Source organism: Pteropus vampyrus, unplaced genomic scaffold (assembly GCF_000151845.1).
Source record: "Pteropus vampyrus isolate Shadow unplaced genomic scaffold, Pvam_2.0 Scaffold215, whole genome shotgun sequence".
In the NCBI taxonomy this organism is placed as follows: domain Eukaryota; kingdom Metazoa; phylum Chordata; class Mammalia; order Chiroptera; family Pteropodidae; genus Pteropus; species Pteropus vampyrus.
In genome coordinates, this window is record NW_011888996.1 from 1226660 (window position 1) to 1250020 (window position 23361).

The 23361-nt window shown below is 37.6% G+C and overlaps 2 protein-coding genes across 4 annotated transcripts in view; one reads left to right on the plus strand and one right to left on the minus strand.

Annotated features, from left to right (window-relative positions):
- MTERF3 (mitochondrial transcription termination factor 3) lies at positions 1 to 21140 on the minus strand. 2 transcript variants are annotated; one of them, XM_011372892.2, is made up of 9 exons: positions 20997 to 21140; positions 17104 to 17246; positions 15439 to 15757; positions 14023 to 14175; positions 9533 to 9722; positions 5794 to 5941; positions 5360 to 5431; positions 4040 to 4201; positions 1 to 263 (listed from the first exon to the last, which is right to left on the minus strand). In XM_011372892.2, the coding sequence occupies exons 3-9, from the start codon at positions 15740 to 15742 to the stop codon at positions 69 to 71; spliced, it is 1224 nt and encodes a 407-aa protein (XP_011371194.1). In that variant the 5' UTR covers positions 15743 to 15757; positions 17104 to 17246; positions 20997 to 21140; the 3' UTR covers positions 1 to 68. The 2 variants fall into 2 exon arrangements, with proteins under 2 accessions (XP_011371194.1, XP_011371195.1); XM_011372893.2 differs by lacking the exon at positions 17104 to 17246.
- Positions 21141 to 21391: 251 nt separating this feature from the next.
- Positions 21392 to 23361, plus strand: part of PTDSS1 (phosphatidylserine synthase 1) — a 61841-nt gene continuing 59871 nt past the window's right edge. Inside the window, exon 1 of one of the 2 annotated variants that reach the window (XM_011372895.2) lies at positions 21392 to 21713. In XM_011372895.2, coding sequence (XP_011371197.1) covers positions 21535 to 21713 — 179 coding nt within the window. In that variant the 5' untranslated portion in view covers positions 21392 to 21534. The remainder of the gene's footprint in view (positions 21714 to 23361) is intronic. The other variant, XM_011372894.2, reaches the window with a different exon arrangement.

Below are 23361 nucleotides of genomic sequence, written 5' to 3' on the forward strand. Positions count from 1 at the left end.
TTTAAACTATATTAATTTATTCATGTGTACACATACTTTGTATTATTACATTTTAATATTCATCAAAACTAAAGAGTTTTTAAGAATTTTTCAAAGTCCTGTACTGAAGCTTTGGCAATCTCTTCACAAAATATTTCATCAGGCATTGATACCAATTTGTCCAAAGAAATGTAGTTAGGTTTTGCTGAATCATACTGTGCTCTTCCTAAATAGGTCAGAAATAAATGTCTTTCTTTGACTTTAAACAATCTTGTATTAAATACCTAGAAAAGAAAAAGTTTTTTTAAAAAAACATTGTGCACTGATGTTTATTCAAATATTTATCTGGCTAAAAATTTTAATAAGCTAATACATGTTGACTACATGCTCAGTAAATATGATAAATGCCCAGGGTTTAAACCCTATAGCTTCCACTAAGAAATTATGATTGAAAAAAGGACTCGAAACTCACAAACAGAACAATTATAAAATAATCAAGGGCTACCCTGTAGGCAAAGAACATTGACTAATCCAGAGACAGGGGAGAAGTCGTTAAAAAAGCAAATTATCAGTATCCACCCCAAACCTACTTAATCAGAAACTTTGAAAGTAGGGCTCATAAGTCCTCCAAGTGATTCTGATGCCTGCCAGTTCGAGAACCAAAGTTAGAGATCAAAGTCTATGGCATCAAAAAAATGTATAAAACATAAAGCTTCTCCCTTCCCCACCTCTCCCTCCCTCCTTTCCCTTCCCTTCTCTTCCTTTCAATTTCTGCTGCTCCCTGACTAATGTCAAAATGAAATGAACCTGGCCTCTAGGGGAGCAACTAGAGAAACTATGTCTTACCCACCTTGGGGTTAAAACTCCTAAAGAAGAGAGTGAGTAGCAACAGCAACTTTAAAAAGGAATCGGAAGCAGGCTAAGTCCCTACAGCCAGCTGCAAGAGAGAGAATTGAAAGATCCAGCCAGGCGGTAAAGAGCGCACTAAGCTGGAGAGAGACATCTGTGAGGCACCCTGGCGAGGCCCAGGTGAACCACATTCAGTATTATGTCTCAGGTTCTTCTCTTGGCTATACTTCAGGTACACTGGGAACACTCCACGTGGTACATAACCTCTGGAGTCTTTCCTTTGTTCAAGTGGAAATGAAATAGTAACGAATCAATTGGAGAGGATATATATAAAGCAACTATTGAAAACTAAAGTACAGTGACCAAAAAAAAAAAAAAAATACACACACACAAAATTTTTTTTTTGGTCACTGTACTTTAGTGTGTGTACATATATGTGTGTGTATATATATATATACACACACATATATGTGCACACACATATATATACATATATATGTACACACACACACACACACACACACACACCCATGGTGTGCTAACTCAGCATGGGGTTGGTTTGCTTTTGGAACAAAATATCTTTTTCCTTCTGCAAAAATGAATTACATGCTGTCCTGCCTTCACTTTGGTAACTAAATTCCCATTACTGCATTGTTACTGCTCATAAAGATGTAGGAAGCTTCTAGATGTATTTAGAAGTGTGACTCCTTTGTAGTGACTCTTGGCTTACGAAATTATTATACAACATACAGATTAGACCATAAATAACTCGGAAGCTCCCAAACTATTACAAATTTCCTAAATATAATGATACTTCAGAGCATTCACATAGTTTATGACCAGATATTATGTTGCTTCTCCAATGGTTCAAGGTTAAAGATTTGTATGATTTTTCCAGCCCAGAAGCCACAGCTCAGATGGAATTTTTCTTTTTCTTTTTTGATTGTTAACCACAATTCTTGCCAAAAAAATTTCATTCTGTTAAGTGATCAATTAAATTATCAGGGATTAAAACAAACAAACAAACAAACAAACCACTGGCCTGAGAATTACTGATTCCCTCTTCTCCTAACATAGATTCCAGCTCTGCCTTCACAGAAACCCACAGTGGGAGAGGAGAAACAAGGTTTTAGGGGAGCCTGAATATAACCTTTTTCCTCACCTAGTGATTTTCTCACTTCATTACCCTGCTTTTGTTATCCTTTACTTTCCATGTCACTGTTTTGAAATGACTAAATTAACCATATGCATTAAGTTATAATTGTTGCCCATTTTTAATTAATTATAAATATATGTGCCAATAAGAACTGTTACTTGCATGAGAAAATTTGTTTCACACCGAAGGTTTGAGAGCACTGGCCAAAAATTTAAAGTCTGTATTAGTTTCCTCAAAGCCCTATCATCAGTTAATGCATTTTTTTCCATTAATGAGGTTCCCCTCCCCCACCCCCACCCCCCACCAGCAATATTATTCAGACCCCTAGGAGTCTGGGAGTCCCAATATGGAAGCTATAGTTCTACAACAGAATTTTCCAGAAGCCAGAGTTTGGGGTGCCTAAAGTCTGTGTCTTTAAACAAGTGTTTTTAATGCGTCTGGTCAAGATAATAGTTTCTTCCACTTGTAAAGTTTCCATCCATCTTTGAAACCCCACTCATTCTACTGACAACTCAAATGTCACTTCCTAGAGTGGCAGCAAATCCTAGTTAAGAGCATGGATTTTTAAACTCGACTGCCAGAGTTCTAATCCTATTTCTGCTCCTTGTTACTTTGGTCACCTGAGACAAGTTACTGACTCTCTCTATGGTTAAACAGTATCTACCTCATATGGTTGTTGTGAGGATTAAATGAATTAATATAAATAAAGCAGTAAAGACGGCACTGGCACATACTAAGCACTCAATAGCTGCTGTTCTATGATTTTCCTACCTCCTCTGAATTAAATTAATAATTCTATAAGACATGTGGTTAAGACTCTAACTTTTTGTAAAGCAATTACATTTTAAACCCATCTTTCATATAAATTACAAATTCCACAAGACTATAAACCATGTCTGATTGATTTTTGTATCCCCAAATCAGATTCTCTTATCATGCTTTACTATCACTGAATTATCTGCCAACTCTGGGGAAAACCAATTGCCATTGCTTTTTAGGTGAAGATTATTTACTTTACGATTGTTCCATAAGCCAAATTTGCACTATTGCAGGCTCTAACCCTTTTTGTAATGAATACATATCCATCTGATGCAACAGAAAAATTCTCTATTAAGGGCCTATTCATAGTGAAGTACAATAGGTAAATAAGCATTGTTATTTGTGAAGGAATTGGACCAAATAAACTCTAGTTCTGAGAGTTATATTAAAGTCACATATCATTTGCCCATCTTTATATGAAGAACATATGTAGCAAATGAAGTAGAAGGATCACTTTAATGAAATTCAATCTTCTATTTATCCAATGAATACTTATTCTATTCACATGGCAAACAAGAAAGAAAAATGAATTTGATGACATTCAATCAATCATTTGTTCAATAAGTATTTACCTACTGCCTACTAATTGCCAGGCATAGTTCCAGGCACTAGAAATTCAGCAGTGTACATAAATAGGACATGATCTATGCTTTCGAAGAGTTAACATTCTTGAAAACAGGAAGATAATGTCACTTCCTAGGTAAAGAACAGAAAAGTCTGATTAGCTTAGAAAATACAATTATGGATTTGACATGATGGCAAACTGGAATTGTTTTATGCTTTGGTAGATGATCATTACAATATGGCTTATTAACTAGTGGATTTAGATAGCTTGAGAATAAAAGTACATGTAGCTTTGAAAAGACCTATAAGGGAAGTGATCTATTTCAAATTTAAATGGAGGAAAAAAATGAGAGAATATATTAGATTCCAACAGGCATAAGAACAGGTAAAAACTAGAAGTCACTTATTTCTCCTCTGAAGATGGACATGTGTGCCCTAGAAGTTGTAAACTTCTCACGAGCAAGCCCTCTCCCTACTGTTTGCTAGATATGTTCTTGATAACAAGATGGGCAAGAAAAATATGACCTTCACACAACTCTCAGAACTAGAATGTATTTGGCCCAAATCCTTCACAAACAGCAAGGCATTCTCACAAGCGAACAGTGCTACGCACACAGAGGGCAGCTCCCGAGAGAGGCAAGGACTGCTCTCCCAGAGTTGTGCACCCATTACCTGTGGGAACCTGACAATGACGTAGTGGGGAATGTTCATCACGTTGTGCACATAATCAAAAGTCTCCGTAAGTTTTCTTTTATTTGCAGTTAACATCTTTGGTATTTTGGTGATCATATGTTGAATTTCATTACGTTTAAAACCTAGTTCAAGACGATAAACCTAAAAGAAAGTAGAGATGCTGTAAATCATGAACAGAAATCGTTATTTTGGTACTATGTCAGAGGGCACATTGATTCTTTTAAAATTTAAAATAAGGACATTAAAATCTGGAGACAGCTATGCCAGTGCCCTAAGGGATTGTAGTTTCTTGCTTCTAGGGTAACCTGAATTTCAAACCCTATTCCTGAGAATGAGCTACTCACAGCATGGTGATCATCAAGACCAAAAGGAGCGACCATAACTATGAGGTAGAACGATGGTGGGTATGGGGGAGCCTCGTCAGGTTATCGGCATGGGCGCTACACCACACAGACCAGCAGTAAAATTTTCAAAGTGCTTTTCAAGCCTCTGTTCCCATGCACACCTACATGAGTTACCTGAAAAACTACATGTTGAAATTACAGACAGAGATGATGAAACACCCACACATGAGTTAGGCCTGCTATGTGCAGTCATAGTAGCCTATGCTCCTCCACCAGTCCTGCTTTTGTCAGCCCCCACTAGACTGAAAGCTCTGCAAGAGCAGCGACATTCCCCCAGCATAGCGTGTGGGCAGATGCTCAAAAAAATTTCCACAACTGAATAGGAAACACTTTAAGCACCTCAGAAAATAGGCCTTAGACAATTTCAATTACTGCTACAGCTTTGTATACTCCCTAGACAGCTGCCCTTGTCTCTACGTTCTTCCCTGGGAGAATAAACAGTAGAGTGTCAGTACGCTCTGCGACAAAATTAGAGTTGGCAACTGACACAGGTGCTATAGAGAGCAATGTGCTGGCCACTGCTCTCTTCACAGTCTTTTGGACCCAGCCTCCAAAACTCTTCTCCCACCTGGGTGACACAGTCACAGACTCTCATACTGGACAATGGAAGCAGTTTCCAGGTAGCACCCAGACACCTAATCCACTCTAGGATTACAGGCATCAATGTCTATAAGGTGACTAACTCATGTAACACCAGGTCAACAAGTGAAAATGTTAACTAAAACAAATTGCTTACTAAGACATTTATTGTATCATTTCCTATTTTCATCTTTTTAGAAATAACTTCATTTATAATTTAGTTTTCTTTAAGATGACAATAGCAAAATCTACCCCCTCTTCGGAGGACTTAAAAACTTAAAGAAGCTGATTTCCCAAAAGATTAAAGTCATCCTACCTTCATATTTTCTTTCACAGGCTCCAGACTTCCAGTTAGTAGCCTTGGGAGACGAACTACCAGATCTCTAGTCTACAGTGATAAAACAATCTATCATTACTATCTATGCATATCCAATTAGTTTGGAAAAGCATTGCTAGAAATACAAAATTAAAAATTTTAAAACGACCCAGTCAGAGAAGTGCTAGGAACCCCAGAAATACATAAACTTAATACTATTTGAGGAAAAAAATAAACACTGAAAACAAAACTTAAGGAATCGATTTGATGGAATGTTATAAAATAATACAGCTATATGTTTAAACTAGCAGGCTAATTCATTCCTGTACAGAAAATACCAGGCATTTATAGAAGGCATATGCTACAAACATGAGATTTAACAGTTACTAAATGTAGCTGACATGGAAATTTATAAATGCTCCCCTTTTCATTACCTTCTCCACATTAAGTTCAAGTTCTTTCTGAAAAAATCCCAATCTGTTATCCAGTCTTTCCACTGAAAAATTCAGCAAAAATGGTGCATTTCTGACCATCTGTGCAATATCTGTCTTACTAAATTTTTTTGACTGTAGATATGCCACTCTAGAGAAACAAAATATATGTACACATAAGAAACATTAGTGTCATGTTACTTGCTAAAATAACTAATTTTTAAAAAGTTGTCCCTCCCAAAAGGAATAAAAATACTCATTCTATAATAATGGCCCAAATATGGTTAAAACAAGCATCCATCCAATTCTATAATGGTTCCCATTTACGCTTGAAAACAAAATAATTCTGAGATCCACTAAGAGTTAATCTGACTTATCTCATTACTTGGTAGGAAATAAAAAGATTCTGTTTAAGAATTTTTTTTTGTCTAAGAACAGAAAAAACACAAATTAAGAAAATAGATGCAGAATTCATTTTAGAAAGACTCTCAAGCACAAAGGGAAATTTTTTATTTTAGTATCTCAGAGATAATGAAAAAGGAATTTATTTTAGAACATTTACTGAGTATGTATTTTCATAACTAATTTTTACTGCAGTCTTTCAACATTTATGTTGTTAACAGAGAAATTTCCTGCTAAGTTTCTGGAAATCAAAATAAGATAGTGAAATATATAAAGTCTGACTATAAAATTAACACTATTGATTTTTTAAAATCTTTAAATTTAGTAAAACTCAGTTTTATAACCACCTAAAATATACCAGGACATTACCTTGTTTAAATCTCACCAGAAAAACAGAAGAACCTGTAAGTCAGGTAAAATTTCCACATAACATGTGAAAAAATATAGATCCAGAGAAGTAACTTGTAAGACCACCAGCTAATTAATGAGCTGAGATTTCAACCAAGTTACACGCCTACCTTTAACACCTACGATATTTCTATACCACGTATCAGAACTTATGCTTTATATGCAAATGACTGTTACTCCTTTAAAGTAGTCCATTAAAGGTCAAAAGAGAAAAGACTGATATATTTAACTATTTAAAAATTTAAAAAGTAAGGCAAGGAAACACCATCAGCAAAATGAAAGACAAGTGACGATCTGGGCAAAACATTTACAACCTGTCACAGAGAAAGAACTAATTTTCTTAGTATAATAAAAGAAGGCTTACAAAAGAAGAAAGAAAACAGACATATGAAAAATCCTCCAAACATCATTTCCAAAACGAGGTGTTATTTTTAATCTATAAAAATGAACCAAAATCATAAAGTTTGATAATACTGTATTACTGAGGATAATAGAGAAATTGGCACTTCTGTACATTGTTGGCAGGAGTGTAAACTGGAAAATAATCTGTAAGAGGAATAACTGTCAACATCTATTAAAATTACAAATGCACATATCCTATATCCTTTGACCTAGTAATTTCTAGAAATCTGCCCAAGTTTTACACCGATATGTATGAAATGATGTATATATACAAGGAAAGTCACTGCAGCCTTGTTGTAATAATAGACTGTAAACAATCATCATTTTTACCAATAAGAGACTAGATAGATCCACTGCATGAACTATGCTAGGGGAAAAAAAAATAGGAAGCCCCAATAAAAAACTATTTCCAACATATAGTTAAGAAAGCGGGGTACAGAATACTATGTATAAATGCTACCAGCTGTATGTATGTGTATTCATGTGTATGTGTGTACACAGTACACACACACACACACACACACACACACACACACACTTGTGTATGGTAGAACATTCTTAGTAAGTTAAACAAAAAACTTGATAATAGTAGTTTCTTCCATAGATGGGTCTTGGAAGGATGATGAGGGACAAGAGTAAGTAGGTGGAAAGGAAGATCTGTGTGTGTGTGTGTGTGTGTGTGTGTGTGTGTGTGTGTGTGTGTGTGTGTGCGCGCGCACGCGCAAGAATCAATATCTGATTAAAACATCCTGCTGTCTACATTGTGATAATTTTTCAAATAAAATATTAAGGCCGAACCAAAAAAATAATTTAAATGCAGATTACTCATTTGAAAATTCTTACAAAGAATCAAATAACTTTATATATTTTAATTTTCTTCACTGAAAAGAAAACCAAGTATGTAAGATCAGTGCTGCTACAGAAATTCTAGAAAATAAGAATGCTGTACATACACCAGAGTCAGAAGCTAAGTTATATTAAATAAAGCTTATTTTTTCATTGTAGATTCTTTTGAGTACATGTGGATAAATTACCTATTAAAAATTTCAAAGTAATTAAAAAAAATGCTCCACAGTTTAATTTGATAGTCAGCCAGGTTTAGGAACCATAAGACTAGGAGCATGTGTGATCTTAAGCAAGTAACTTAAACTCCTTTTGAGCTTAAGCTTCCTTTATAGAATTAAAAGTACAGAGACAGTATTGTGTAGCAGCCAGGACTCTGGAGTTAGACTGAGTTTGAATCCCTAGTCTGCCACTTAGACTAGCTATGTAATCTTAGGCAAACTATTTAACCTCTCTGTGCCTCCCCTGTAAAAGGAAGATAGCTGTAGGAAGCCTCCGTAATGGCCTCCAGTGATCCCCACCTCCTGGTATGCATGCTTCCTTAGAATAAATCTTGAGTAATGAGGGCTAGTTGGTTTTTGAATGGGAGGGAATTAGTGTTCCAGACTGTCAGGAGAAGTAGATCCGAGTATGTCAGATTGAGTTTCCTAGAATCATCCTCTCTTCCCTGCATTGTAACACATTATCTATAGTAACCAGACTGTAAGTCCCAGGAAGGGAGAGAGTGTGACTCTCTTATATGGCTCAAGTCTAGTTCAGTACCTTTCATGTATAATAAGGGCTCAAATTGTTTGATATAAGGAATGTGATGTTTTGTTTTGTTTTGTTTTCTAACTCAGAAAAAAGGCCATTAGGCTATGATGGTTCAAGGATCTGCAAAGCTCTCCGAAATGTAGTGAGGCTCAACAGCAGGGTAAGTATGATCTGGAGGAGACGACTAGGGGCAAACCAGCTAGGAGACTGCTGCAGTAATCTTCATGTGAAATGATGGGAGATCTGCAGTAAAGTATTTCAAGTGAAGATTAAGAGAAATGCACTGACTGACTTGAGAGATACAATAAGATAAAACTGATAAGCCTTAGTGATTTATTAGATGTGAAAGCTAAAAGAGAAGCTAAAGTTAACACCAGTATTTCTGATTTGGGTAACAGGGTGACAGGGCTCCCATTCAGTGAGTCTGTGAGTACATGGAAAAAGTGATTTAGGTGAGAGGTGGGGGTGATGATGAATTCAAAATGTGAACTGGCACATGAGGACTCTGTTTTGTTCTGTGGGGTATTCCTGCTGCCTAGCAGCCTTCTTATCTCACAGGTCAATACTATCCCACTGTACTGATATCACAGATTCAATAAATTCTTGGAATGTCAAATGAAGCATAAAAGTGTTTACAGAAGTGCTAATTAAAGAAAAAAAGGAACAACTAAAATAGCTAACTCATGGAAATGATTAAGCAAATTTTACAATAATCTGCCAAGAGAATGTCAACTGTCTACCATCAAAAACTGGCCAATAAAAAACACAAAATTCAGTCTTTCATAACTTTAAGTGTACCCCCAGATAATCCAGCCATTTGTTAATGGATTAAAAAAAACTTACTTGTTTCTGAAGAGAAACAAAGTACTGACTCAGCAAGAAATTTTCGTTTTCATATAAAAATGGGCTGTTGAATTAAAAAAAAAAACTCTACCTGGTTTTAAGATTTTCAAGGTCTTCAGAGAAAATAGCGTGATTTTTAGTCAGGAATGTTCCCAGTTGGTTATCTTCTATACCCAAATCTTTAAGAAACAGGAGTATTTGCTTAATGTCTTTTTCAAAATCCAGTCTCAGAAGGAGGTTGGCTGCATCTGGATGTTTTTCTATCTTAGACAAGTCCACTCCTATAATAAATTACAAACACCGTTTGAAAATAACTGCTTAACTCAGTCATTAAACTTCATACATAGAAGTGTAAGAAATTAGTGATGGAGATAAGCAACCTATCTGTAGGAGAACTGAGACAGGCCAATAGACACTTCTAAATATTTTTAAATTAAATTGGTTGTAGAAATAAAAATAAATTAAAATGAAAATACAGTATTTATTTCAAAGCCATATATAGAGGAAAATGGCACAGTTGGGGCTAAATTTCTACCCAAAATAAACTTGCTAAGTCACTAAACCTAGGATCATCGTCTTCGTCTATGGCTTCCTGAATACTGTTTGAAGGATGCACATGAGCCCCTAATGGGCTCCATGGTAATTACTTAACTGGTAATCCTGTAGGGTAACAAACCATAAGAATAAACAGTTTCTTTGAAGTTTTAAAAATCATTTCCTTAGTGATCATAAGGATTCTTTCATGATCATAATAATTGTTTTAAAATATGCTTATGATCCCTTCCATTGGGGGAATAAAAATGACCCTGTGTCTTACTCATTGTAATCTCCAGGTCTTTAGCACAGAGACAAGTACCTTGAAGGAGCTCAAGAAATGTATGTGTGAGAACTGGTGAACACATGCAGTCCTCAAGTACACCACAAAGCAGAAAGCATACAATTTTTACCGTTCAAATATTCTTATAATCTTAGGTAATCTAAGTAAACGAGACAAGGGACAAGAGAGAAGGAATAAGAAGCGGGGAAAACCAAGTTGTTATTTTAAATCATTCTTTGGTTATGGACATAATTAGATGTCAGCATTAATTAGGCAGAGAATCAAAGTAACCTGTAATTCAAAATTCTCATTAAAACTGAGGACTTTATTCTCTCATTTTTGCCTTTTACTGATTTTTAGAAAACTAAACATGAACAGGAAAGGCCTATTCCTTCTTTAGAGTAAACAGTTGAAGACAATGTAAACCTTAATTTTAGACTAAATTTCATATTCTTTAAAATATTTCTTCAGATTAAAAATAACTCTCAAACTGATTTCTAGATGCAACTTTACAGTCTTAAATATAAAAGCAAGGAAATAAAAACATTCTTTAATGGTGTCCACAACTAGAAAAATAAATTACAATTAGATATTAGCTCCAAACATAATTCTAAACTCAAATTTCTTGCTATTAAGCAAGTATTAATATAAGATGGTCACAAATAGAAAAACAGATTACACACACACACACACACACACACACACACACACACACACACGATAGACTAGAAACAGTTTTAGGATAAACAAAAAATCTGGCATAGAATAATAATGGCATTTCAATTCAAGGGTGGGGGGGGAGAACTATTCATCAAAAATAGTGGGGCTACTAGCTAGACACCTGAAAAAATTAAGAATTCTCTCTGTATCTGATATGAAAATAATTTCAGATAGGTATGAATCTACTAAATGTGTACTAACTCTAAAACTACTAGAAAACACAAAATTTAAAAAATAACATTAACTTTGACTACATAAAAGTATGAAAACTAAGTATAGCTTTCTGTATGATGTATATTTGCATAGAAAAAGGTCTGAAAGCTACTTAACAAATTGGTAATGGTGGTTATCTTTGGAAAGTGGAACTGCAGATGTAGAGAGGGTAAGAGTTCTTTCTTTTGTAATATTTGCACTTTTAACAACTAGATGTAATTCTTTTACAATTTAAACAAAATATGAAAAGAAAAATAAATTATGAATGAATTAGAAAAGTTTCAAAATCTGTGATAAGTAGGGGAAGGATGCTTTAAAAATAACATAAAGGGTTCAGACTTCAAATTTAACTAAATATTACAGCTTGCATGTGCTAAAGTGCCATACTCAGCATGAGCTGTCACACCCTGACTGTGCTGAAACAGAAATCCTGAAAAGCTGCCTTTTAACAGCAACAGGAGAGCAGAATCTCATCAGGAGGGCACACTGCTGTCAGCACAAATCACTTGGACTTACTCACAATTTCATTAACTTGAAAAAAATAGTCAGTGAATGCCTACAATGGACCAAGCACTGTGGTAGGCTCGGGGGATATAAAAAATGAATACTACATGATTCTACCTTCTAAGTGACCAGTCTAAGTTGGCTTTATCCCATCAGTTCAGTAACTGTACACATTACTGCTATATTCATTTAGGGTTACACATATTTACTGTATCAATCAGGGTCTAGCAGATAACAGATAGTGCTCTAATGTTCAAATGAAAAGAACTTTAATGAAGGGACTCTATACAGTAGTGTGAGCAGAATTAAGAGAACAAGAGTACCCCTACAGAGACAGGGAGAAAAAGTATTACTCAAACCCAGAGGGAGCTAGAAGCGATTAAGGGCTGTTTAGTAGGAGCTGTTGTCATGGAGTGAGGCAGTTACATGACCCAAAGCAGGGAAGGAACAGGGAAAAAGTACTCCCACCTGCCCTCCCCCACCTCCTGCAGGTGCCTCTCTCCTAGTACATAGAAGTTAGCCTCTTGGGAAGTAGAACAGGCAGAGAAAGGCAGAAAACAGATCTGGGAAGCAAACAGAGAAGAACCAGGTTACCAAGATCCTCAAAAATACTGCCTGACAATGCAATCATGCTTCCTCTACAGTGTGCTGTCACAATATCGGCATACAGATGAAGAAATGGCTGGCACACATTCCAAAGCTCTAAGTATATTGTAAATTATTTAAAGGTAGGACCGTGCCATGTTTATCGTGTATTCCCCAGAGCACCTATCGCAAGGTTAGGAAAGCTGTTCCAAAAGGAGACTGGCTCTCTTGCTTGTAGCAAGGTCACCTTTTTCTCTCCTTTGACCCCACAGAACACTTATTTTTATCTCTCATATGGGACTTATCACTTCACCTTTCATCCTTGCATTCTAGTTTTTCTTATATATGTGTATTTAGATGTTTGTAAAAACTTGAAGCTGCTTGAGAACAAAGGCCATTCCCTACACATTTGGGTAACTTGCACAAGGACAGATGAGTCAACAATTATGTTGTTATTTTTGATAGGACTGAAGCAAGCAGGGATGAGCCCAGAGGAGAGTCACTCTACTTGGAAGGTCAGAAAAGACATATTAGAAGTTACCTGAACTTAAATGAAGTTCTCTAGCTGTCTGAGCTAGCCAACCAAATGAAGAAATTGGCAAGCAGTAAAGCTAAAAAAAGGTAAGTGGAGGACCAGAAAGAACTGATGCTATGAAAGGCTTTGAAGGATTTCAAGTAGGTCACTGACATAGTCGGATTTGCATTTTACAAAGAGCACAAATGTTAGAGAGGTTATCAAGGCAATATTACTGATAAGCAGACTATCAAGTTAGGAAGCTCCTAAATTTTCAGTGAAAAATGAGGACCTAACTAAGGTAGTGACTAGAGAATGAGAGAAACATAAATGGGTTTGAGAGAAAATCCCTTCCCTATCCTGTCCTCTCAATCCTGCAGGAGAAAGGAGGTTCATCATCTGGGAAAATCAAGTAAGAAAAGCGTCAGACAATGGAAGAAGCAGAAGACTGCAGTAAGGTGCTAGACTGAAAATACGAGGACGAAGTAAAAGTTTGCAGTGAGATGCCTTGATAGCCCTTAACAATCCAGATTCAAGCACATCCTATGTCAACAAGCTAAGATACTTATAGAGCAAGCTTACAGAGAACCCATCCAAATCAGGAGGACAGTAGGCTCCAGGAAGAAGATTAGAGGTAGAGGGGAAATGGAGCAAATACATCCTCTGATAGGGTTAACTGTAGAAAAAACTGTCCTGAGAGACTACTGGAAGGTGTGGGAAAATGTGGCATTAGGAACAAAGAAAACTAGTCAAATGAAAAGACAATTATTAACTATGGAAAAATGAGAAGTTGTATAGGAAGGAAGACAACCATAGTATACTTCCTGCAGAGCAGAGAGCTATATTTATAGTCATAATGCCATCACTGACAAATGATTTAATATAATATACTGTGAAAATCGAAGAGACTAAGGGAAAAGTATACGTGCATATACAAGAGATCAACTGATGTCTAAAACTAATGAACCAAGCAACTGCACTACAAGTAACTACAAAAACATTTAGAGGTTAAATACAAACAGAAAGAGCTATAAAAGTAGATGCTTCTAAGGAATGGGATGCAGAGCCAGGAAGGATGAAGCAAGAAGTAGTTTTTCACTAGAAGCCTTTTCACACTATTTGACTTCTGTTCATGCTTATGTACTTTGACAGATTAAAAATGCTCATTTAAACAAAAAGAGAAACAAAGAGTACACTCAAAAAGTACCTGTAGGTTACTCAGACTTACCTAGGAACATTAACTTCCGCAGAGTCTCAGAATGATCCACGTAGTCTCGAAGTGTGAATGTAAAGGGGGGCAATGGAGGGTCTGCAAGAATCTGAATAGCCTCCTCCTCGGAAATTGGCTGCAGTGGAGAAAGTGGAGGCAGCTGGTCTAGTCCTTTGAAGCCAGCCATGTGGAAAGAGAGAAGAAAGTTAACTCTCCAATCTGCATACTTAGAGCTATTTCTACAAAGACAACCTCTTCTCTGCTTTGCTTCTTTTTAAATTTTGGGATCGTTTTGGGATTAAACATCTAAGAAGTCTGAATATCTTCCACCAAGAGGAAAGGTTAAGACTATTTAGAAAGATCAACTACTCTGCCTCAAAGATAAGAAATTTCTTGGTAAATTTCTATTCCATAAGGAGTCCTGTACAAAATCCCTTTCCCTTTCCTTCACTTTTAATCAACAGTTAAGAATGCTAAAGATCAACTGAACTTCAAGTACATTTTGAGAAAGAGATGGAGTCTACCATAGCTTAACTTGGTCAAAATTACAACATATTCTACCAGCCTGAATTGTATGGGTTAAAGTCATCACATCATGAAATGTCTTCATTTTGATCCAATCCCCTCTCCTCCAAGTTATTCTCAAATAGGTCTTAAGGGGAACTTCTATGACTGTTTCTAACACCTGTAGTCCTTTGCTAAGTGACCCTCTGCTAAATGACTCAAGTACAGCCATGATTCTGAGGTTTTGTTTTGTCTTAAACAGTATGGAAGATACTGGAAACTGTAACCCACTTTAAGCTAATAAATCAGAAATGTAATTTTTTGTTCTATTTTTTTACCTCTAATCATTACATTTTCTCATTTCTTACAGCCAGCCTCTCCTCCTAGCCCCCCATACCCTCCCAGCTTTCTTTCATATTCTACTTAACCTAATATTATCTCATTTGCAATGAAATATTCCTTGCATGAAAATATTCCTAGAATAGGAAGCACAGGTGGGAGAGGACTAAAAAGTGACATGAGGGAGCTTTCTGGCATGATATAACTTTTATTTGTTGATTGATGTGGTCGTTACACCGCTAAATGCATGTCAAAATTCAATATAACTATATACCCAAAAAGGATGAATTTTTGATATAAATCATACCCTAGTAAACCTAATTCTCATCAGCAAAAAATTTTAATCTAAATAGTAAAGTATTTAGAAAGCAAATGTACATACAGCTAGAAAATCATCTTATACATATAAAAAGACAAACTTTTTTTTCTTAGTCAAATAAAGGTATAATAGAAGCAAATAAATAGAACTGGCATTGTTACTTTTCTTGCCTGGTATAAGATATGACTTAAAATGGGCTAATAATGTAAACAGGTAGCTTATTCAAATTACCAAAGTGGGGCAAAGGGGACTTTCTGAAAGTTAAGAATTACCTTCCAGGGACAGCTCTGTCTCCTGTGACTGTGAAGGAAGCATAGTACTTTGGGGAGAATTAATCCCTTGTCTACTTGAGTTAGTATACTGGGAACCGTTATTCCACACGGAGGAAGTCCTGTAAGTCTTAAATCCCCACTGGAAGAAGCAATTGTCAGAGGACAGCTGAGGCTGAGCAGAAAATTCATGCAACCATGTTTTTCCTGGTCTCTGAAAATGATTTCTGAGTTGTGTAGCACTAATGAAGCCATTCAATTTAATTGAATTGAACCACCTGGGTATCTGATGGGCTGACAGAGCCATTTTTCTTAAAGTAGCCTACAAAGGAAATATATAACCATTAAAAGAGAAACTTATTTTCTTAAATGCTTAAAACAATATTCAAACAATAAAAGGATAAACTGGAAACTATTTTTTCTAATTAAAAGGTATTTAATAGATTTAGATGATTAAAGTAGTCACATGTTTAAGTACAAGGAAAGCTAAAAAACAAGACACTCTCAATTACCAACCAAAAGACAGGAACTTCTGAACTGGAAAAATAAATATATGCTTTATGGTTTAAAAACAAAGCAAAATCATTGGTGTACGAAAAACATTTAAAACAAAAATTTGTAAATGTTCAAATCATAGCTGAACTCAATAATCTGTTAATTTAACACTTTAAAGAAGATAAAGTGATGCAATTAAGTGTTCTTAGAATTTGGTCTGAAGGACGTTTAAGAAACAGATTGCTGATCAAAACAACACTGAGTTATTCAAATGTATTTTATGTATATACAGTTGACCCTTGAACAGCAGAGGGGTAAAGGGTGCTGTGTCCCCATACTTGAAAATCCTCATTTAACTTTTGACTCCCCTAAAACTTAACTACTGTTGACCAGAAACCTTATTGACAACGCAGCTGATAAATAAATATTTAGTACTTATATGTATTATATACTGCATTCTTACAATAAAACTAGAGAAAATATTAAGTCATAAGAAAATACATTTACAGTATTGTACTGTATTTATCAATACCATAAGTTTGTCATCTGTTCACAAGATGAATCATGTTTGTCAGTATCTATTATCAATATTGACTTATATGATACAAAACACTGATGTCATACATATTACTAATACTAGACATCAAAAATAAAAACGTTAAAAGAAATTCATATTTATTAAGAGGTATGATGAGTCATGCATTGGTACTTAAGAAGCATCAATATAATGGCTTTATGGTAGCCTAGTGTAATCGATACAATTGTTTCACAGTGGCCTAGCATATACACTAATCGATGCATCTTCATAAAATTCTTATGGCATACAGTAGCCATATTCATAATACAGTGTTGGAAACATTGTTACATTTTAAAAAATAACCATTTACCTGTGATAATAGGCTGATAGGCAGTTTCTCCAATTATGAGAGAGAGAGTGTAAAGGGGGCATATTGTATGGTAATATAATTCTTTGAAAGCAAAGTTATAAAACAGTAGGAAAACTAGCACATTATTTTGTATTAAATATCACTCGCTATATGGCTATGTAAGGATGGGTTTTCCACTTCCATACAAGTCTTGCACTCTATATAATGAATACTTAGTTGACGATGGTAAAACAAAAATGTCTCATATAGTACTTGCCGAAGTTATTAGAGTTTCACAGGAAGACACATATACACAACAGATAAGTTTATTAACTGTACATCATGAAGATTTCCTATTCATTAAGTGGAAGTGGATAATCATAAGGGTCTTCATTCTTGTCATCTTCATGCTGAGTAGGCTGAGAAGGAAGAGGGGTTGGTCTCGCTGTCCTAGGGGTGGAGGAGATGGAAGGAAAGGACAGAGAAACAGGCACACTCAGTGTAACTGTATGGATATACACTGTAATTTCCAACTTTTTTGATTTTTCATTTCTAAAAATGTTTCTATAGGGTACCAATCCTTCTTCCACTGATTGCTTTAGTTTCAGTGCTGGTATCATAGAAGGATCTGTGTCATAAAAAAAGTCAAAAGCAGTCTTGGATAATCAGAACCCTTGTTGGTTTTCTGGCACTGCTTCTTCTACATCTTCTTCCTCTTCATCTGGCACTGGTTCGGAAGCATTCATCTCCATCAAGTTGTCTTCTGTTAATTCCACTGGTGTGATGTCTATTAACTCTTGGATTTCTCCAAAATCCATATTTTAAAACCCTTCACTCCCCTTTTCTTCCTTACTAATAAATGTCCTTTGTGGCATTTTTTTTTTTTTTCCAGAATAGGGCAATTTCACCTGCATTAAAAACCTATTTAGGCAGATATCCTTTCACCTCAATTATTTTCTTAATGATGTCTGGGAACTTGTCTGCTGCCTCTTGGTCAGCAGAAGCTGCTTCTCCTGTTACCTTGACATTTTTTAAGACAACACTTTTTCTAAAATTATAAAACCATCTTTTGTTGGCATTAAATTCTCCAGCTTTAGATCCTTCACCTTCCTTTTGCTTTAAGTTGTCTGTAACAACTTTGCTTTTTCTCGATTCGTTTTAGAGTCTAGAGGTATGCTTCTCTTATAGCAATCCTGCACCTACATAAAAACTGCATTTTCAAAACCAGATAAAAAGGTAATTCACAAAAAGTGCGAGGTTTTCACACTTGCTGGTGTAGTAGCAGTGATGGTTTCAAGAATTTCCTTTTCTTTTTTTGCAAAGGTTCTTATGCTGGATTCATTTATCTTGCAATGCCAAGCAACCAAAGATACAGACCTCAAAGCAATTCAGCTTTTTCTTGTAATGTCATGACTTTCCTCTGCTTCTTAGGAGCACTTTCAGCATCACTAGTGGCACTTCGTATAGATCCCATGGTATTATTCAAGATTTATGCTACTGCATTAAACTCAATGAAAAATACACGAGAGCTGAAAAAGATTACTTTTTACTGTGACACCCAATTAATTGGAGAGACAAACTGCTCACATAGAGATGATTACCATCACACAGCATTTTAAGTGGATACTCGAAACACGAGCTCACTGCAACAGCAACAGGAAGTGGCTAAGAAATTATTACAGTAGTACAGTATGTACTACAGTAAATTTCATGCAGTTATGATTTAATACCCATCTTTACATTTGTTCACATTTCTCTTGAGTGCGACTGTGAATGGCACCATGCACGGTCTGGTATTTAAGTATTTGTGTGCACAAGTTTTGATAAATTTTAACTTTTTATAATAGATTTGTATATAGTTTATAGTAGTAAATGAGAAAATAAACTAGTATCTACATATATTTTATGCATTCATGACATGGCTAACTTTTTCTTAACGTTTTTGATATTATTAGGCTATGTGGTTCACTTGTGAATTTCTTCAAATTGTTGCAAATCTCCAAAATTTTTTTCCAATATATTTATTGAAAATAATCCACATATAAGTGGACCCACACAGTTCAAACCCATGTTGTTGAAGGGTCATCTGTACATTAGTCACAAAATAAAAAACAGGAAGAAATCTACTTTGTCTTAAATGAGTCATCAAAATATTATCACTGCTATCTAGAAGGTTGTTTCTCACTTCATCCTAGGGCTAAACAATGTTATATCACAGATAAAGCTGTTACTCAAAAGGGAATTGAATAAAACCAGTTTTGTAAAATTCTATTTTTAAGAAAAAAGAAAAAGAAAAGCTTTCAATAAAAAAAAGTCACAGAAGCAAAATGAAGTGAGATAAGTATATAAGCAACCAGCAACGAATACATGTATATTTTTGATGGAAAAGCATGCTTTTAAGATTTTAATCAAATAAGGCTGTCACTACTTTAAACTTAGAAATATGAAGGAATTTTATATTTAGCCAGATTAATTAGAAAGGGGAATCTGATGTACATAATTTCACTTTAAATAAGATAATACATAGAAAATACAGCCCAGAGTCAGCATATGGAAAATGCTCCACGAATGTTAGCTATTATTACCATTGATTACACAACCAAGGATAAATAAATTGCATACAACATTTTGCTTTGTTTTTCTTTATACTGGAATTCAGCTTGTTTTATGCTCTGAATTAGACCAAATACTTGAGTGTAACCTTCTGACCCTTGAACAACTTGAGAATTGGGAGTTAAGGGCACTGATCACCACCCACAGTGGAAACTCTGGGTATAGCTTAAGTTTGCCTTCCACATAATGCAGATTCCCAATCATGAATGGAAAACAAAAAATACACAGACTTAGAGAAGTCTTCTGAAAGGACATTTTCAAAAAGTGAAAGTTGTACTCTCATTCTGAAATGACTTTAGAAAGGAAATACTCAAGATCGCCTGTGAGACAGGTGATTTTTGTTAAATTTTGGTCGGAAATGAGCGTCCAAACTTGTCAAGTTTTCCGTCAAACCTACGACATTCATTCTCTGCACAGTAAAGTCATAAGGCACTAAATTGGAAGCCAGAAGCCCTCAATTATGCTACGCTGAGGAGACTAAGTTTCTTGTGGTAGTCTAACACAATGTTTGGCCCATGAATGGGGTGTTCAATAACCATTCTTTAAATAACAGATTATTTTAAAGGTTATAGGTGCAATAAGATGATTCTTAAGGTCCCTATTAGCTGTAAAATGTTTTGACTTCTAAGAATTCCGTCATACTTCAAAGCCAAATACTGAAATCCCAAATTCATTCTGAAGCCTTTCCAGGTTCAAATTAAAATTCTTCCCACATAAAGCAGATTAACTTTTGAATTCTATCTACATTTATTAAAATACTTCTATGTATATAACTAATGGTTATCCTTCTATTTTTATTTACAAGCTCACTATCCTCTTTACATCACTTCATTGCTGTGTATACCTCTTAATAATTAACTGGTCGTTCACGATAGCATGGCTGGGTCTCATCTCTGGATTCACCCTCCCAGTGATTGTTCCCCATTGGCCTTGCACTGCTCCAATGTTTGTCGGATGGAAATCAATCAATTGCAACTACGGTTAACTTATTTACCAACACAGCGAGTAAGTCGTTTGCATATGTGTATAAAAGTTCAACTTAATGATGTCTTCTAACATGACTCATCAGGAATATTAGAGAGGAAAAAAGCCTTTAGCCGTTAAAATTCTTTAGTACATTTAAATATCACATACTAGTTCTCAACTGGGTGCCTTTGTACTTCGCTAGGAAGAGGAATTGGCACTGAAATATTGTCTATCGAGGGCTCAATATTTCAACTTCTGTAAGGCTAATAAATGAAACCAGGAGATGTAGGGTGTCTGGAAAGATGGCTTCCTAAGTAATAAGGGGCCTCTCATCTACTGCTCGACGCCCTCTCAAAGCCATTTTCACAAGTCCCTTGTAGTTCTCCACTCCGAACTTCCGCAGGAAGCCACCAGACACTGAGTTTCCGCGTCCCCCGCAAAGCGCGCTAGTAGGCCAGGCGTTCGTCTCATCAGCCAGGGGTATAAACAAAACTCCCTCGATTGGGCCGCGAAGACCTAAAGGCCGTGAAAGGCCCTGGGACGCGGGCTGGACGAGGGTGGGTCGGTACCCTAACCCCTGCCAGGACAGCGCCCCCCGCGCTCCAGCAGCCCTCGTTTTACCTGTGGAGAGGCATAGGTCTTGTGGCTTCCTTCGCGATGGGCGCCAGGCTGGCCCACCTACACGTACCCTCCCGCTACGCCGAACTCCGGCATGTTCGCCAGCCCTGCGGGCGCCGCGGCGTTGCCCCGCCCACGTGGGCTGCGGCCCGAGTGGGCGAGACCATCTGAGAGACCGCGTGGGGGGAGAGCGGGCAGCGCTCTGGGGAAAGAGCCGTCCAGGGACCGCAGCTTCCCTTCTCCCGCTCGCCACTACCCTTAGGCTTCATCCACTGGGGATCTAAAGACATCAGAAGTCCATAGAGATGCCTCCCCCAGAACGCCGGCTGAGCCAGGGCCGGCAGCGCCCCCCTGCCCGAAGCCGCGTTGGCGGCGACGCGACCCCGCCCTCCCGCGCCTGTCCTTTCCTCGGCTCTCAGCCTGTGCTCCGCGCCAGACTCGGCCTCGCCGTTCGGCTCCCCGCCCGCTGCAGCTCATCATCTCCGGGGTCCCAGCCTCCACGGGCTGGGGCCACCGCCGCGGCAGGACGGGGAGGCGGGCCATGGCGTCCTGCGTGGGGAGCCGGACCCTGAGCAAAGATGATGTGAACTACAAGATGCATTTCCGGATGATCAACGAGCAGCAAGTGGAGGACATCACCATCGACTTTTTCTACCGGCCGCACACCATCACCCTGCTCAGCTTCACCATCGTCAGCCTCATGTACTTTGCTTTCACCAGGTGAGGCGGGATTGGCCGCGCGGAAGACGCGCCCTTGGGAGTAGGGAAGGGGCGGGCGGGAGGCAATGGCGGGGAGCGTGGCCCTGTGTGGCTCCAGGTGAGGAAATGGGCTGGCTGCTCCTCGCACACACTCGCAGACAGGCCGCCCACGCAGCTCTTACACCGACCCAGTGTCTTGCAGCACATCCATCTTCCTCCCCTGCAGCTCCTTTGACCCGTCGTTTGCCCCTATCCTCCAGCCTCCACTTCCCCTCTTTTTATACCACCTCTCCCCATACAGTGCCTTGGGCCAAATCATGAACACTCGTGGGGCATCTAGCACCATTCCCCGATCTCCTACCGCACTCTGCATCGCTCCCCACACACATCACGACACCGGCCCCCTCTCCAGTCCCCGTTTCTACCCAGCACACCGCATGATTCATCTCGTATGCACCAGTTTCAGCACATACCACTCACTATACACTGAAAACACCCCGAGTCCACAGCTTCTCCTTGCACCATACCCAGGACATGACCCAGACCCATTCCCATGGAATTCCTCCAGTATTCAGCACTACCCGCCGTGCAAAAAATGCACAAGTGAAGTGTACTACAGTCTATCCCATGCAACACCTCCCGTATGCATTTCACACAAATCATCTACCATAACCCTTCCCCCAGGCCTCAAACACCACTGTCTGTACCACAGCACAAACTGCTCCTGTAGACACACATATCATGGTGGACCTTTCCCCTTCTAGCACAACCAGTACCCATCACCTCTTGTAGACATTGCTACACAGACATCAGCCCACCGCACAACATAGTGCATACTCTGCTCCATTAATCACCTAAAATACTTGCTGAAATGAGATATAGTGAAGCAATTGTAATGATGCCTGGTGCATAGTAAACGCTGTGGAGTATTAAAACACAAACCTCACAAATAGAGCACAATTCTCTTATTCCCCTGGAAACACACACACACACACACACACACACACACACACACACACACTCACACACACTGCTCAGAACACTTCTAATAGACACCTGTGCACAGGAGTTACCCAGCCCACTCTTGACACCCACATCTTGTAACTCTTCCTCACCAAACATATGGCCCCTTCAAACCCCCAGGGAGCTAATTCATCCCTGGTTCATAATGGCACACATGCCATAGGTCCTATTCACAAGGATTTATATTTTCTAAATGAACCTCTTTAAAGAAAGAAAAGGCACGCCTACCACACCATTATGGCTAAAAGACCAACCCAGAGAAATGCGGTTTCGGAGCCAGGTGATTGGTTTCAAAACTATCTGTGTGTTCTCGGTTAAGTTACTTAATTCTTCTCTAAGCCTCAGGATCCACACCTGTTAAATGGGGATAAAATATGTACATACCTCATATGGGGTTATGAAGATTAAATAAATATGTGTGAATGCACTTAGCAGAGTACTTGTACATGATGTATAATTAATATCAGTAAGTTCTCTCCCAGTATCTTTATCCAACAATCAATGGTTCTCAGTCCAAGTCAGCAGAATATGTGCAGGGATTTATTTAGTAGTCACAAGCTTTGGGAGAACTTCTGGCATTTAGTAGGTAGGGGTTAAGAATGCTAAGTGTGTTATAACACATGGGAGGGACTACATTATACAACAA